This window comes from Peromyscus maniculatus, chromosome 14 (assembly GCF_049852395.1).
Source record: "Peromyscus maniculatus bairdii isolate BWxNUB_F1_BW_parent chromosome 14, HU_Pman_BW_mat_3.1, whole genome shotgun sequence".
Classification (NCBI taxonomy): domain Eukaryota; kingdom Metazoa; phylum Chordata; class Mammalia; order Rodentia; family Cricetidae; genus Peromyscus; species Peromyscus maniculatus.
This window is the reverse complement of record NC_134865.1, coordinates 59,862,381-59,879,314: the sequence shown is the minus strand read 5'-3', so window position 1 is coordinate 59,879,314 and position 16,934 is coordinate 59,862,381. Positions and strand designations below refer to the sequence as shown.

Genomic DNA, 16,934 nt, shown 5'->3' with positions numbered 1-16,934 from the left:
GTGGGTGCTGGGAATTGAACCCACGTCCTCTGGAAGAGCAGTCGGTGCTCTCAACCACTGAGCCGTCTCTCCAGCCCAGCAATAAAAACTTTTAAGAAAACATGAGAGCTTGTCTTATAGGGGGAAAAAAACCCAGCCAGTCAATAGAAGTTTTTAAAAGTAGAATAGGCATTCTTATATATTGAGGTTTTTTAATTTATTTCTTTTATTTTATTGGTGTATTGCCTGTATGTATGTCTATGTGAAGATGTTGGATCCTGGAGTTACAATTATAAGCCACCATGTGGGTGCTGGGAATTGAACCCAGGTCCTCTGGAAGAGCAATCATTGCTCTTAACTGTGAGCCATCTCTCAAGCCCCATATTGAGGTGTTTATATTGAGAGAAATTAGGGTATGTAATTCTCGTCAGTTCTCAGAATACATACATGCATATATATATATATCGCTTAATATTAGCTCTTGTTCTTTGTAAGGCACATGCATAACTTAGCTAGTGTTCCTTGATGTTCAGGGTGATGAGTCCAATCTAAGGTTCGTATTTTTCTCTGATCGACTTGAAATCATTATGTGTATGTATGTATGTATGTATGTATGTATGTATGTATGTATATGTAATACCCATATATATGGGTATATATATGGGTATTAATTTGGAGCTATGTGTGTCCAGCTTAGCTATAGTTTCCCATGAATGGTGAGTATGGCAGTGTTCTAACTCTAAGGATATCTGAATTATCTGTGTATCTTAATGGTTGATAAATTTATGAACTGTGTCATCTTAAACTTTTTAAAAATACTAATTCACTGAATTTCTAACGTGAGAAAAGTACACCACCCTTTTTCTTTCTCTTTCCTTTTCAAGACAGGGTTTTGCTCTGTAGACCAGGCTAGCCTTGAACTAATTCACAGACATCCACCTACCTCTGCCTCCTAGAGTGCTGAGATTAAAGGTGTGCGACACCGTGCCTGGCTTCCAATCTTTTCTTACTCATCATGATGCACTTTTGACTGAGAAGAACATACAGTAGTCTTGGCACTGTACAGGTTAATCTTTTGAATTTATTGACTTGTTTGGCCATCTGATCATAGGTCGACTAGTGTAACGTCAACACTTCACTAAATATTTATTCAATTAGAAGTTAGAGAAACATGGTGTGTGTGTGTGTGTGTGTGTGTGTGTGTGTGTGTGTGTGTGTGTGTGTGTGTGTGTGTGTGTGTTTTGAGACAGGGTTTTGCTGTGTAACACCAGCTGTCCTAGAACTCATTCTATAGACCAGGCTGGCCTGGGAATAGACCAGGCTGGCCTCGGACTCTGTAAACAAAAAGCTGCTGTCAGGTTGGGGCTGTGGCAGACTTGGTGGTAGAGTGCTTGCTTAGCATTTGTGAGAGCCTCAGTTTTAGCCCCTGTACCAAAATAAAATGAAATCTGTTAGCAACAGCTAGAATGACAAGTAACAGGATGCAGAGCAAGGCATATTTATGTTTTTATTCTATGTGCATTGGTGTTTTGCCTGCATGTGTCTGTGTGAGAGTGTTGGGTCCCCTGAAACTGGAGTTATAAACAGTGGTAAGTTGCCTTGTGGGTGCTAAGAATTGAACTCAAGTCCTCTGGAAGAACAGCCATTGTGCCTAACTGCTGAGCCATCTCTCCAGCCCCATGAGCAAGGCATATTCATGTTTATATTCCATACAGGTTAATGTGCAAAACTATTTTATGTTAGAAGAAAAGAGTGTGGTAGCATATGCCTGTAATCCCAGCACTTGGGAAGCTGAGGCAAGAATTCCAAGAGTTCAAGGACATACTGGACTACACAGTAAAAGTTGTTTGAAAACACGAATAAAGCCAGGCTGTGGTGGTTCACGCCTTTAACCCCAGCACTTGGGAGGCAAAGGCGTGTGGATCTCTGTGAGTTTGAGGCCAGCCTGGTCTACATAGAGAGTTCCAGGACAGCCAGGGCTGTTACACGGAAAAACCCTGTCTCAAAAAACCAAAACCAAAAGACCTGGTTAGATAAAAAGAGGGCTGGGGAATGGTCATCTTTTTCTTCTCTTCCTTAGTATTATTTTGTTTTTGTTTTTTCTAGGCAAAGAATGTATACAGCAGTTGGCTGAGAACACCCAGTACTTCAGGAGGCGCCTGAAGGAAATGGGGTTCATCATCTACGGCAATGAGGACTCCCCGGTGGTGCCTCTGATGCTCTACATGCCAGCCAAAATCGGGCACGTCTGTGGACGGTCACAGCTGGCCTGTCCTTAGACGGGAGGAGATGTGGGGCTGGAGGGGAAGAAGCTGGCGTTCCTGTGTTGCTACGTGGGCAGGATTGTTTTTTTTCCCTGCTTGCTTTTTGCAAGTTCTCACCGTGTAGATGAAGCCTCCTCACTGTGTTGGCCTGCCTCTACCTCCCACACCTGCCCTGGGCAGTCTCTTATTCCCAGATACTGTGAGCAAATTAAGGGAAGATAAAACACAAAGCATAATTTGGTAAACAACCAAACCAAGTTGGAGTTCATTATGTAGTTAGGATTCAGATGTGGAGTAAGGGCACAAGGCAGCTGTGGTGGATTTGTTGTTGTATAAGAATTGCGAAGTTTGTCCTCACAGTCTCAAAATTGACTGTTTTGAGAACTGAGTTTTTGTAACACTGATGGATTTTGAAATCTTAACCAGTGTTACTACATTTCAGGGACAGGCTGTCACCTGAAGCAAACTTTTGTCAGAGTTGATCTAGGTGCATCCACCTTTGTGAAGGAGTGGCCCTCAGAGGAGAGAAACACAGAATTTAGACCGACCCGTCAGTTCTAAGTGTTCATGCCTGTATCACCAGTAACCAGGCCAGCAGCCAGGCGCTGGCGGCGCACACCTTTAATCCCAGCATTCGGGAGGCGGAGGCAGGCAGATCTCTGTGAGTTCGAGGCCAGCCTGGTCTACAGAGTGAGTCCAGGACAGCCAGGACTGTTATACAGAGAAACCCTGTTTGGAGAGGGTAATGGGGGACAGGGGGAGGAATCAGGCCAACAAGACCTACTGGCTGCTATTTATACTTCTTGGTTTCTTTTTTTTTTGTTTTGTTTTGTTTTGTTTTTTGTTTTTCGAGACAGGGTTTCTCTGTGTAGCTTTGCACCTTTCCTGGAGCTCACTTGGTAGCCCAGGCTGGCCTCAAACTCACAGAGATCCACCTGGCTCTGCCTCCCGAGTGCTGGGATTAAAGGTGTGCGCCACCAACGCCCGGCAACTTCTTGGTTTCTTTTGTTGTTGTTTTGGTTTTGGGGACAGGATTTCTCTGTGTGGCCTAGGCTGTCCTAGAACTAGTTCTATAGACAAGGCTGGCCTCGAACTCAGATCCAGGCATGTGCCACCATGCCCCGTGACATTTCTTGGTTTCATTTCCTGTTTTCCTTTTGTAGTGCCTTTGGGCGGGAGATGCTGAAGCGGAACATTGGTGTAGTTGTGGTGGGATTTCCTGCTACCCCGATCATTGAGTCCAGAGCCAGATTTTGCCTGTCAGCAGCTCATACCAAAGAAATACTTGATACGGTAAGTACCTTAGAGTCAATATGGCACATACTAAAAGAGGCTGTATATCATATGGTGTTATGTATATGTGTGTACCACATGCATAATTGATGCCATAGATCTCCTGGAACTGGAATTACAGACAGTTGTTAGTTACCATGTGGGTGCTGGGAATTGAACCCCCCGGGTCCTCTAGAGGAGGACACAGTGCTCCTAACCGCTGAGCCATTTCTGCAGCCCCGAGTACCTAGCATCTTAAACTGATGAGACAGTGACAGGCAGTGCTATTTTGAATGGCTATTTCAAAGCAATTGGAGAATCTTTCAAATCATCCACCAAATCCAGTTCTAGAGTTCTGGAGAACGGTCTGGCTTCCTCCCTTTTGGTTTGTGACAGGGTCTTGCTAAGTAGCCCAGGTTGTTCTAGAACTCACTGTGTACTCACACTGGAGAGCCTGCTGGCTGCTGGGATTGTACGTGTGAGCTGCCTCACTCGGTCAGCATCCACTTGTACCGTCGTCTCCCTGGTGATGGGACCTAAAGCAAGACTCCAGCTGTCCAAGTTTGATGACACACATACACAGTTTCCCTTCTGGAGCCTTCTTTTCTCCTGTGGTCATGCTGTGCGTTGATCACAGCTCCACTCGAGGAACCTTGCTGATGTTCCTTTGGCATCCTAAGATAACCCTCTCCCCTGCCCAGCAAGTTCTTTATGCTGGTAACGGTTTCCTTGTGGATTGGGGGTGGGTGAGTGATAGTGTGCTTTTTATTTTCTTTCTGTGTTTGAGACAAGCTGGTCTCCAACTCACAGAAACCTGTCTGTTTCTGTCTCCTAAGCAGGACCATTATACTAGGCTACAGTCTACTAGCTCTAAGGAATTTTGTAAATCATTCTTTTTAGAAGTATTATAATAATCTGTTTGGCATTTGTTTGTTGTTTTTTTGTTGTTGTTGTTTTGGGTTTTTGTTTTGTTTTTTTAAGATTTATTTATTTATTTTGTATACAGCATATATGACTGCAGGCCAGAAGAGGGCACCAGATCTCATTACGGATGGTTGTGAGCCACCATGTGGTTGCTGGGAATTGAACTCAGGACCTCTGGAAGAGCAGTCAGTGCTCTTAACCTCTGAGCCATCTCTCCAGCCTGGGTTTTTGTTTTGTTTGATTTTTTCTTTTTGGTTTTTCAGAATGGGGTTTCTCTGTATAACAGCTTGACTGTCCTAGAACTCGCTCTGTAGACCAGGCTGGCCTTAAACTCACAGAACTTTTCCTGCTTCTGCTTTTTTTGTTTCTGAGACAGTGTCTTACATGTAGTCATGCCTGGCTATGAGCCTGTTTTCCTCTGTATCTTCAAGAATAGGGATTTTAGGAATGAGCCATTACACCCAGCTAAAGCTTTCTATATTATTTTTAAACATTAGGCTTGTGGAAGTCATTTTATCTTGTGATATTTTATAGAATTAAACACTAAAAATGAACAATATTTCTGTGTGATACAAACTAATTTTTATTCAGTACTGGGTCCTGTCACGTTATTAAAAATTAACATTTATTTGGTATGTGGTGGTGGTGGTGTGTGTGTACTTGAGCGTATATGGAGATCAGAGAAAACTTGACAGAGTCAGCACTAAACAAATGAAAAGGGACTCTCAGGCCAGACATGGTGGTGCAGACCTTAAGTCCCAGCACTTGAGGCTGAGCAGAAGGGTCACAAGTTCAGGGCCAGCATGAGTGTGCACAGGGCCTTTCTTATTAGTCTCACCATCAGGGGTCAGTAGATACCTAAGTATAAGTTTAGATAAGGAAGATTTTTACCTTGTAAAATTGTTAGATTTATGCTTAACAAGCTGGGCAAAGTTGTGCATTTCTGTAGTCTCAGTTACTTATGCTGCTTAGGCTGAGGCAGGAGGATCCTTTAATCTCAGGAGTTTGAGGCTAGTGTGGGCAACATAGTGAGATGCCGTCTCAAAAAAAAAAAAGAATATTGTAAGAATGACAGTATAGTCATCTACAGATTCAGTACAAATTCAATCAGGATTCAAGTTGTACCTTTTGCAGAAATGGAAAAGCTGATCCTCACGTTTATATGGAACTAGTAGGTTTCCCCCAAAGAACTGACATGTTGTTAAAAATGAAAGTGGAATACTCATGTTTGTCAATTCAAATCTAATTACACCCTACAATAACTAAAGCGGTAGGCAAGTACCAGCCCAGGGATCGCAGTTAGACCAGAGGCTCGGAATGAGAGCTGAGGAATTCGCCTAAGCACCTGGTCAGCTGGTTGTTAACAGGCCAGCCGGGGCAGGCAGTAAGCAAAGGATAGTTTCTAAAGCCAGCAGGTGCCAGAATGGGTGCCCGTGACGCTGCAACTCTGCAGCGTGGGCAGGCCTGCGAGCTGTGCTAGACACAGCCGGGACTTAGGAGTCCACTCACAAGGAGAGCCCAGAGTGGGCGACTCCACAGTGTCAGAAAATACAGTGGTGGTTGTGAGCACTTAGAGAAAAGCAGGCGTGCAGAGCGATAAACAGACTGAGTGTGGGAGGTCACTGGGAGACAGAGGCCAGCCTGGTCTACAGAGCCAGTTTCAAGACAGCCAGGGCTACACAGAGAAACAGACCTGTCTCGAAAAGCCAAAAAGAAAAAAGAAAACCCTCTCCAATTAGTGAGGTGATGATAGTTGTGCCCTGATGGGATTATACTAGAAGCACTGAACTGTGTGCAGTAAAAAGTTGGGGTTTGTAGCATGCGAGCCATATTTCAATGGTTATTTTCCACATAAGGGAAGAGTAATGGCCTCAGCTGTGGGAGGACAGCTCTGCTGGCGTTCCTCACTCAGCCTGTGATGAACCCATTTTCCTCTTAGGAGCTCATCTTATGCCTTGAGCCAGAGACCGCTGCAATGGTTTGTTAAGAAATGGTACCATGTAATGGTTCTTTGCTCCTAATCTAACCAAATAACCTCACTTAAGGCCAGCAGTTTCTATCACAGATTTGTTTTTTATGTAGATAAAACTTGTCTGGGGCTGTGAATGATGGCATATGCCTGTTGTCCTGGGTGCCCAGAAGTCTGAGGCAGGAGGATCACTTAAGCTCAGGAGTTCCAGATCAGCTTGGGAAGTTTATTGAGATTCCACATCAAACAACAACAAGAAAGTCCAAAACCTTGTGTGAAATACTGGATATGGGAACAGAACTCTTACTTATCTTTATCCCCTTAGGCACTGTGAGTCTGTTTCAGCTCACTGCCTGTTTCTAAGCACTTTCCTTTTTACACAGATGAAAAGAAATACTAGGTGCTCCTGAAGTTACAGTTCGTAAATATCCTTTCCTTGGTGTTCTGAGTCATGCACACTTTTGTTTCAAATGTATAAATCCTCTATCAGAATCAAGGACATAAATGACTAATGGATTCTCCTGTCTGAAGTTCAGAGTGGAGTCTTCAGTTAAGTCTTCAGAAGTGCTATGTTTTGATAGCACAGTGAAGTTCAGCTCTTTATACTTTTCACATTTTGGAATAAAGAACAGGCAAACTCACCTTTATGCTAGTTAACAGTTCTAAAATACACATTTTCTTTTTACAAAAATTTTTACAATTTTTATGTATTGTGCTTTTGAGTATGGGTGTGGGCTCAGTTCAAACATGCCATGACTTGCATATGGAGGTCAAAGGGCAAGTTGCAAGAGTTGGTTCTTCCCACTGTGTGGGTCCTGGGGATTGATCTCGAGTTGTGAGGCTTTGTGGAGGGTGCCTTTGCCTGCTGAGGTGCTCACTGAGACAAGGTGCGCATTCTCCTACAGAATTACAGATATAATCCTGACAGGAGGCCTGTTCCCCTTCCTGCTGGGCACGTTACACTTAGAAGACTACACTACGGTAGCCTCTATGCTTAGGTACTCACGGCCCGTTTTGATGGCCAGGCCTGAGCTCTTGCTCAGACGCTATTCTTTCCTCAGCTGTAGACAGTCTTTCCTGAATACTTGAATTCAGTGTCCCACCAAGATAACCTTGGCACTGTTGTCAGCCCAGGAAAGTGTCGGGCATGCTTGCATCCTGCTTGTCCTGCCTGACCCCTGTCTTGTGTGTTTCAGGCTTTAAAGGAGATAGATGAAGTTGGAGACCTGCTGCAGCTCAAGTACTCACGCCGCCGGCTCGTGCCTCTGTTGGACAGGCCCTTTGATGAGACGACCTATGAGGAGACAGAAGACTGAGCCTTTTTGGTGCTCCCTAGAGGGAGAAACTCCCTCCCAGGACAGCGTGTGGCCTTTCTGAGCCAGTTCCAGGAACCACACTTCAGTGACCACCTCATGTGAAAGACAGTTCTGAAGCTACTGAAGGTGGCCACCTCCACTCCAAATGGCATTTTGTAAATAGTAAAAACAAACAAACTGCTTCACATTCTTCCTTTGTTTGCTAAGTCTCACCTTTATATATATATATATATATATATATATATATATATGATTACTTTGTCCATTAAAAATGTTTTATTTTATAACTATTCTATTTGTGAAATCAAGCTAACCCTTGCCTGTGGCTTACCACACAGGCATTCCCCACTCCCCATTCCAGCCACCTCATGGGCTTGGATCCATCAAGACCTACCCTGGCCCTGGCTATCCAGCCTCGAGACTAACTGGCCCTCTCCCTAGGGAGCAAGTGCCTTCTGCTGACTTCCCGTCCAGGTCTCAGAGGTTGCCCCCATTGTAACCCTTATTTAACCAGTCAAGTTAATCAACCAAAGCATTCTGTCTTTAGTCTTAAATGTTAACAATGCCAAGAGGTTTGTTATGTGACTCCCCCTGGCCAAGGACCTCGCTGGACTGCTCTTACTCTGTTTTTTGTTGTTGTTCTGATCACCAAATAATTTATTCATTATCAGGTATTTCTTCATATGGTCACAGACTGAAGATGTGTCCAGAGTTTGGATTCGTCACCAGATCGAACTCTAATGCTTCCCACCTCCAAAGTTAGGACAGCCTCTGGCTGGTTCTGGGTCCAGATTAGGGTCTGCCCTGGTAAAGGGAAGTGTTGGTCAGTCCTCTGCCCGCGTTCCCCTTCCCGATCGTTAGTGGTCTAGGTTCTCCCTGTGGATGCCGACCACTTGAGCAGTGCTCCTTCCTCCAAATGCCAGTTCTTCTGCTCCTAATGTCCTAAGACCACTTTAACCCAGCATCTGGGGCTGCCTTCTCTTGTGCTTCCATTGGACACTTGGTTTCCTTGAGGACTTTCTGATCAAATACCTCTTTCCTAAACTGGAATAGCCTCTGTTTTCCTGTCACCCCCAGGTCAGGGACTTCATCCAGAGCTTTGTGCGGCTTGACCAAAGAACACATCTGAAGAGCACCGGTTAAAGCTACTTTTTTCTTTTGACCAAAGCTTTAGTTGAAGAGAACTTTTGACTTTATTGTTACTGAAGGTGAATTTGTCTTTTAGTAGTGATCAAGTGTTATAGGGAACGGTTGAGAACAGAATGAAAAGAACTGTATAAAAGTGTTTCTGTATGTCATTCTTTAAAATTATCCTGTTTATTGGTAAAGATGCCCCCACTGAATTCTCCTGGGGACCTAATTGTCAGCTGCAGAGCCTGGAAGAGAAGACAGAAGCAGTGTTGTTTGTGAAGCTCTCTTTTCATGCCCTGGATCGCCGCCATCTTTGGCCCTCTTGACCTCTGTGAGCTTTCATCCCCTGAGATGGTCTGAGGCTGTATGTGGCTCTTTTAAAGAATAGAAAAGAAGCTAAGCAGTGGTAGCACACCTTAAATCCCAGCATTCGGGATGTGGAGGCAGGCAGATCTCTGAGTTCGAGGCCAGCCTGGTCTACAGAGTGATTTCCAGGACAACCAAAGCTGTTAGACAAAAAAATCCCTGTCTCAAATCTCACCCCCACACCCCAAAAAGAGAATAGAAATGGATGCATAACCTAGGTGTGGTAGCCTGTGCCTTTAATCCTAGCACTCAGGAGGCAGAGGCAGGTAGATCTCAGTGAGCTTAAGGACAGCAAGGGCTGATAGTGAAACCTGTCTCAAAAGAGAAAAAAGAAAGAAAGAAATGGTAAGTGGAAGAACCACAGAAAGAGACAAGAGCTGCATTTATAAAAAAGATTCCATAACTAAATCTTGTGAAGCTCAGAACACCTTGCTCACTCTCCCCCATAGAATCCCACTGGAATGCCAAGTATAGTTACTGTTTAATGATGTAGATCGAGGCCTTGCAGAAGTAGCAAACGTTAAGCGATGAACCTGCCTGCTGGTCTTTCAGCTTACGTAAAGTCACTTCAAATTAAAGTGCTCTTGACGGGCATTTAAATTTTTATGTGTATCACTTGGTTGGTACAAAGTTTACTTCAAGCTAAATGTAATTAAGTTACAAGTTTATTTTGAAGAGGACAAAACAGTGTATGCACATTATATGTGACTGGTTATTTGTAACTCTGTAATAGAAATCTTGGGTCCAGTCATGTCATAGGTCATTATCCAAATTTTGGACTGATACAAGGCCATAATAGTCGAGCATTTGAGAATGAGTAGAAGTCTGGACCTTAAAGAGATTCAAACATAGCCGGGCGGTGGTGGCGCACGCCTTTAATCCCAGCACTCGGGAGGCAGAGCCAGGCGGATCTCCGTGAGTTCGAGGCCAGCCTGGGCTACCAAGTGAGCTCCAGGAAAGGCGCAAAGCTACGCAGAGAAACCCTGTCTCGAAAAACCAAAAAAAAAAAAAAAAAGAGATTCAAACATAAGTCAGCCATCACCACCAGAGCTGAGTGCCGATTGGTCTGCAAGGCGTGACTGATCGATCCTAGCACTTTGCATCATGCTTTTCGTTTTGTCCTTATTCATTTCATGTTTGTAAGATCCACTTCACAACCAGTCACAGTCATGCGTAAGCCATGGCCCAAGGAGCAGGGGCAGTGAGCATCTCCTCTCTGTGTGTCCTTGATTAAGCATCCAGCCCTCTTCAGTTCTTCATCCATGCTCTTCAACTCTTCTGGTCCAGGCAGTCTTCAAAGTCAGCCTTCTTCCTTGAGTTGTCCTGCCCCACACCCTCCCATAGGCTGGTAGGCTGCAGGGTGGAACATCCTCGTAGTGATCGTCTCTGGTCTTTCACTCACCCTCTCTGTAGCTTCTGCTGCTTGGTGGTTGGGATTCTAGCCCCAGAGAAGACTTGACATGTGCTGGTGCAGAGTTTGGGGGGGTGCTGTGCTGTAGATAGCCTGCTCCTTGCATGCCTAGCCATGTACTTCAGTGATTGTCAGGGGGCTCTCTCTTCCTTTTTCAGTTGAGGGCATCCATATCTGAGTCTCCGTGACTGGCAGGGTGTGGTCAGGTTACCTAGTGTGTAATGTACTTTGCAAAAAGCGAGATGAACAGCTCACTTAGATTTTCCAACTCTTTGGACAAGAGGGAAATGATTGCTATCACCTCCCTTTTCCCAAATGGAGGAGTCTGCCTAATTGTCTGTAGTGTGTTTGACAAAACCCCATAGAAAAGAAAAACAACTGGTCCTCCTGTGTGAATGATTGCTGTGGGTCAGGTATGGTACACACCTGTAATCCCAGTACTTGGGGGACAGAAGCAAGAGGACCTCCTAGAATTCTCTGGATTAGCCTGGGCTACAGGGTAAGACTCTTAAAAAAAATAGTGGATTGTTATGACTGAGTACCAGGACGCTGTTGTAGATGAGAAATATCTAGGTGTTCCTGTTGCTTTGTTTCCAATGTGGCTTTAGAAAAAAAGGGAGAATTGTGCTTTTTTTTCTGACTGCCCTGTGCCTGTAATGACCAGGAGCTGTGGAGTGTTTCTCACAGGTGAAATCACCTTAGCCTGGGGCTATGCACAGAGAGGTTTATGAAAATCAGGATTCTGCTTGTCTTTTTATCAAAGAATCTATGGCCCCACCCCCACCCCCACCCCAGTTCCAGAACCTATGGACGGGCTGTTACCTGTAAGCTCAGTGCCCAGCAGGCATCTTTAATCCGTTAAGCCGGTCAATCAAAATACCTTCCATGTGGAGAAAAGCATGTCCTTCCTCCCCTCTGCCTTAGCCACATGAATTGTGTGCTCGGGCTCCTAGCCAGCTGCCGTGTCCAGCCTGATAGCCGACTCGGAGCCCAGAGAAGTGCTAGGGCCTGCCAGTGATCCCCTCCTTCTCTTGTCCTGCCTGCAAAATGCTGTTGTTCCTTTTATAGTTTCTGGTGACTTCCGTAGAGTGAAGTGTTTCTAGGAGGGAAACAAGGAGCCAACTTAAGCCCTTCATGAAAATGACCATTTTCATCGATGCTGAGTCTGAAGGTTTTCCATTCACAGTTCACCCTTCAGAGTAGCTTGGGGGTAGGGGAGCGGTGGGTAAGATTCTGTTTACTACGGTATGGCCTTAAATTGTTACTGTTTCTGGTATAATGGATTGTAATAAACTGACCCTGAAGAGTGCCGAGGCGGCCCTTACCCCGCAGTCACTGTTTTTAATGAAGCAATCCCTAAAGCTCTGTTTGGGGAGCGGTGTGGGAGGTGGAATGAAAGGTGTCTGCACCCGGGTGGGATGCTGAGTGTCTGTTTACTTACCCTCTGCGTTCTCCCCATGTGCAAGGGAACTCCCGGCAACTCAGAGTCCAGAGTCCAGCACGGTTCCCGGGTCTCTCGTGCAGTTCCTGACTGTTTGGCGCGGGTTCTTCCAACTGAGTGGAGGCTGTACCGCCAAGTGGGGTGGAGTAGTGACTTACCTTCCCCCTTAACATTGTACCTCAGGATGGGTTTAGCCAGTAGTTGGAATTGAGAGCTTCCTCGTTGAGTCTCTCTTCGCAGGGCATGGAAGCCTTTACTGTAGTCTAGCCTGCGTGCCACAGTCTTGATCCCTCTCTGTACAAAGGCAGCTAACAATAAGGGATGGAGGGGAAGAGAACAGGTGTCCATGGGGGAGCTGACTTAGGGTGGTCCTGTTGACCCACGTTTCCCCACTGACCAGGTTACTGTAAACTGGAATCTGCAAGGCGTACTGTGATCTACCCCTTCCCATTGTTGCCATGTCCTTATCTACACCTGGGAATGTGGGGACCTTTTTCATCGAGTCATGTCTCACCAACGCCACTCTCCTGTAGCCCGCTGCCTTCTTGCCAGATGATGATTTTTTAAAATTTCATTTTATATCGGATGACTGTGAAGCTATCCATAGTAGGCTGTGGAGGGTGTCAATTTTCAGAGTGCATGTTAAGAATTCAAAGGGGACCTACTTGATATGAATCATCCCACAAATACTGTTTTGCCCTAATAAAATGTTCAGAAATAGACACTTGCCTTTATTCATTCAGCCAATAGATATCAGGCATTGACCTCGGTGCCAGCAAGTGGACTGGGCATTGCCAGCAACAGCCGTGAAAAGGCAGATGTGGACAGGTGTGTGAACACACCCTTCTACAGACTGCTAAGGGCTTGAGCAGAAAACCCAAAGGGATAATAGAAAGGGGCACAGGCAACCTGTCTGAGGAGGTGGGAAATCTGACAGGCTTCAGTGTAAGAAGACCTCAGTCGGGAGGCAGAGGCAGGAAGATCATTGTGGGAGTGGGTGAGGGGCGGGGACCACTGGGCAAGGCTGGAGAGGCCAGGGCGGCCATGCTGGCACCTTGGCAGGTCAGAGGAGGCATCTGCTTCACCTGTGGGGACACCAGAACAAACGGTTTTGTTTTGTTCTTTGACGTTCATTGGGCGGGGGCGGGGACAAGGCGGGGCATGTGTCTGTGTGAATATGCCAGTTCACGTGTGGTCAGAGGGCAGTTTGTAGAAGTCCCTTCCTCTACCATGTGGGGTTCCAGGACTGAACTCCGTGTATCAGGTTTGGAGGCAAAGTGCCTTTACCAACCGAGCCATCTTGCTGGCTAGAAAAATGTCGAGTTGAAGAGGATGGCATGCTTTCTTGCGGACATTGACAAGTTGATAAAATTTTTATGTATGTATACAAAGGTCCTAAGGATAGTCCACAGTTTTGGAAACTGGTTTACACTGCCTGAAGTCGTTAACATTGTAGGTAGTGTTCTTGGCTTCAGGGTGCCTGCAGAACACTGAACTCAGCAGAGTCTAGAAGCAGACTCCTGTGTGACGTGGGGGCTTGAGTTTATTTCTTTTTGTTGTTGTTGTTTTGTTTTGTTTTGTTTTTGAGACAGGGTTTCCCTGTATAGCCCTGGAACTTGTTCTGTAGACCAGGCTGGCCTCGAACTCATCTACCTACCTCCCTAGTGCTGGGATTAAAAGTGTGTGCCACCACTGCCCAGCTTCAACAAAAGATCTCAAGTGAAGAAAATACAGTTGCTTCACCTGGTGGCCCTGGAGTACCTAAACACCTTCATATACAATAGTCTAATTACAACAGATGATAGATCTAAATATGAAAATGGTAGGGCGAGGGAAGTAGTTCAGTGGATAAAGCACTTGCCACTCAAGTATGAGTGCCAGAGTTCAAATCCCCAGCACCCCTCAGTGCTAGCTAGATGACCCGGTGAGCTCCGTGTCCAGAGAGAGAGACCCCCGCCTGGGTAAATGAAATGAAGAGCAGCCGACCTCCTCACATACAAACATGCACACCACACAAATATACACAAGCAAAGAATTCCTTTTAAAAAAATCAAATCAACAAATTCGCTAAAAATGGGCTGGAATGGTTAAGAGCACTAGCTGTTCTTCCTGAGGACTCAGGTCCAATACCCAGCACCCTCATGGCGGCTCATAACTGTGACTCCAGTTCCAAGGGATCCAGTGGCTATTGTGGGCAAGCATGCATGTGGCGCACAGGTATATATGCAGGCAAAATACCCATGCACATAAAGTTAGGGTTTCTTTATTTTTGTTTTGTTTTGGTCTTTCAAGACAGGGTTTCTCTATCCCTGGCTGTCCTGGTAGCCCAGGCTGGCCTCAAACTCAGCTCCACTTGCCTCTGCCTCCATAGTGCTGGGATTAAAGGCGTGCGCCACCACCGCCCAGCTTGTAACATTAAATTTTTTAAAAATGTAAATAAAACAAAATATTGGATCAAACACTTGTCCAAAAAGTCTGGCAAGGGATGTGGTGGCCCATGCCTGTAATTTCAGCACTTCAACAACAAAAAAGATGTTCATTGAAAAAGATGTTCATAAAAATGTTCATTGTTACTATCAAGTTTAAATGAAAACAATAAGACACTCCCATGAACACAGAATGGCTAGAGTTGGAAGAGTTACAATATTCAATGGACATAGATGTGCAGTAGCCAGGGCTCTCTTAGGTTGCTGATGGGTACCATCTGAGAAGCAAGATGGCCGCTTTCTTTCTTGCAGCCAATTAGGTGTTTACTTACCCAAGGAAAAAAAAATAAAACATGTCCACACAGAACTTGAACATTCATAGATGCTTTATTCATGACAGCCCCAAACTGAAAACAACTCACAAAACATCATGTTAAGTGGATACACAAATTACAGTGTGCCCAATGATAATAATATGTATTACCAGGCAGTGTAAAGGAGCAAATCACTGATATCTAGAAAACGGATGTCTTAGAAACATGCTGAAGGAAGCCTACCCAGGAGAAGACATCATACAGTTTTATTGCCACGTGATAGGAAAAGGCAAATGGGAGGACAGTAGCATCAGCTGTTGGCAGGAGTCAAGACTATGTGTTGGTGACTATACAAAGAGATTGTTAAAAGATTGTCTTCAACACAACAAAAACATAAAAATTATGATTTCCTTATAGAAATAAAAATAAATGTAAAAGAGTAACTCATGGGCTGGAGAGATGGCTCAGAGGTTGTGAGTACTGGGTGCTCTTCCAGAGGTCTTGAGTTCAATTCCCAGCAACCACATGGTGCCTCACAACCATCTGTAATGAGATCTGGTGCCCTCTACTGGCCTGCAGGGATGTGTGCAGACAGAACACTGTATACATAATAAATAAATTTTTTTTTAAAAAAAAGTAACTCATTAACGAGGAAATAAGATACAGAAGAACTGCTGCGGGGGGGGGGGGTGCGGGGGTGCACACCTTTAATCCCAGCACTCAGGAGGCAGAGCCAGATGGATCTCTGTGAGTTCGAGGCCAGCTTGGGCTACAGAGTGAGTTCCTAGGACAGGCTCCAAAGCTACACAGAGAAACCCTGTTGGAAAAACTAAAAAAAGAAAAGAAAAAAAAGAAATGGAAGAACAGAAATGTACAGATGGGCAGTATTTTAAATAAAGGTGCAAATGAAGGCATATCTGGTTTCTTAACATACATCTTAACATACATGCAGACTGAACTTCTGTGAGACAGGACATTCCAATAGACAAGAGTCATTTTGATTTACTATTGACAACTACAAATGTAGCAACACAGCCCAAAGACAATGAAAGACTCATCAGATCATGAGGAGAATGGTAAGGACGCACTGCCTGCGGACAATGCAGGGTTACTCATAAATTTTTTGCTCCCCTCTCCCCACAAAATTCTCAGGCATATTTTTTTTTCTTCATATAGCACAGAGAAAGGAATCAGAGTCACAGGAAGGTGCTAGTCTTAGCTGGTCACATGAACGCATACATTTTTAAATATATCTCTTTATTGTGGGTGTGGGTGCAACATACATGGATGTTGCACAGGGCATGGGTAGATGTCAGAGGACACCTTATGGGAGTTGATTCTCTCCTTCCACTGTCTGGATTCCAGGGACGGAACTCAGGTGGTTGACAGCAGGTGCCCTTACCAGCTGAGCCGACCCACTGGCCCACGGGAATCTATAGTTCTTAAGACTCACTGAGCTGCACAGTTAAAATGGATATATATTATTTTACATTGTATCTGTTGGCCTGCATGTATGTCTGTGCACCACATGAATGCCTAGTGCCCCCAGAGCCAGAAGTGGGTGTCAGAGTCCCTAAAACTGAACTTCCAGATGATAGCTGGATTAATTACTTATTGTGGTTGTGATAAAAAAAAAATATGAGCAAAGGCAACTTATAGAAGCGTTTATTTGGGGCTTATAGTTCCCGAGGGATAGGGGTCCGTCACCATCCTGAGGACGGGGTGAATAGCAGAAGACAGGCAGGCCTGGTGCTGGGGCAGCCGCTGAGAGATCACATCCCAATCCATAAACAGGAAGCAGAGTCCACTGGGGATGTCTTGAGTCTTTTGAAACCTCCAAGTTCTCCCAAAGTGACACACCTCCTCCAACAAGCCACACCTCCGAATTCTTCCCAAGCAGTTCCACCAACTGAGAACCAACTATTCAAACATACGAGCTTAATGGGGACCATTCTCATTGAAACCATTGTAGACCCAGGCATAGTGACCTACGCCTTTAATCCCAGCACTAGAGAGACAGAACAGATAGGTGGATCTCTGTGAGTTCCAGGACAGCCAGAGCTATCTAATGAGAGTCCGTCTAGAAAAAAAGAAAAAAACCAAACCACTACAGTTGTGGGC

At 45.0% G+C, this 16,934-nt stretch overlaps 1 protein-coding gene across 1 annotated transcript in view; it reads left to right on the top strand.

The window, feature by feature from the left end:
* Sptlc2 (serine palmitoyltransferase long chain base subunit 2) overlaps positions 1-12,795 on the top strand; it is an 85,011-nt gene extending 72,216 nt beyond the window's left edge. Inside the window, exons 10-13 of the mRNA XM_076551150.1 lie at positions 2,086-2,221; positions 3,407-3,536; positions 7,605-10,080; positions 10,257-12,795. Of these exons, the coding sequence (XP_076407265.1) occupies positions 2,086-2,221; positions 3,407-3,536; positions 7,605-7,724 (386 nt within the window). The 3' untranslated portion in view covers positions 7,725-10,080; positions 10,257-12,795. The remainder of the gene's footprint in view (positions 1-2,085; positions 2,222-3,406; positions 3,537-7,604; positions 10,081-10,256) is intronic.
* The last annotated feature ends 4,139 nt before the right edge of the window (positions 12,796-16,934 follow it).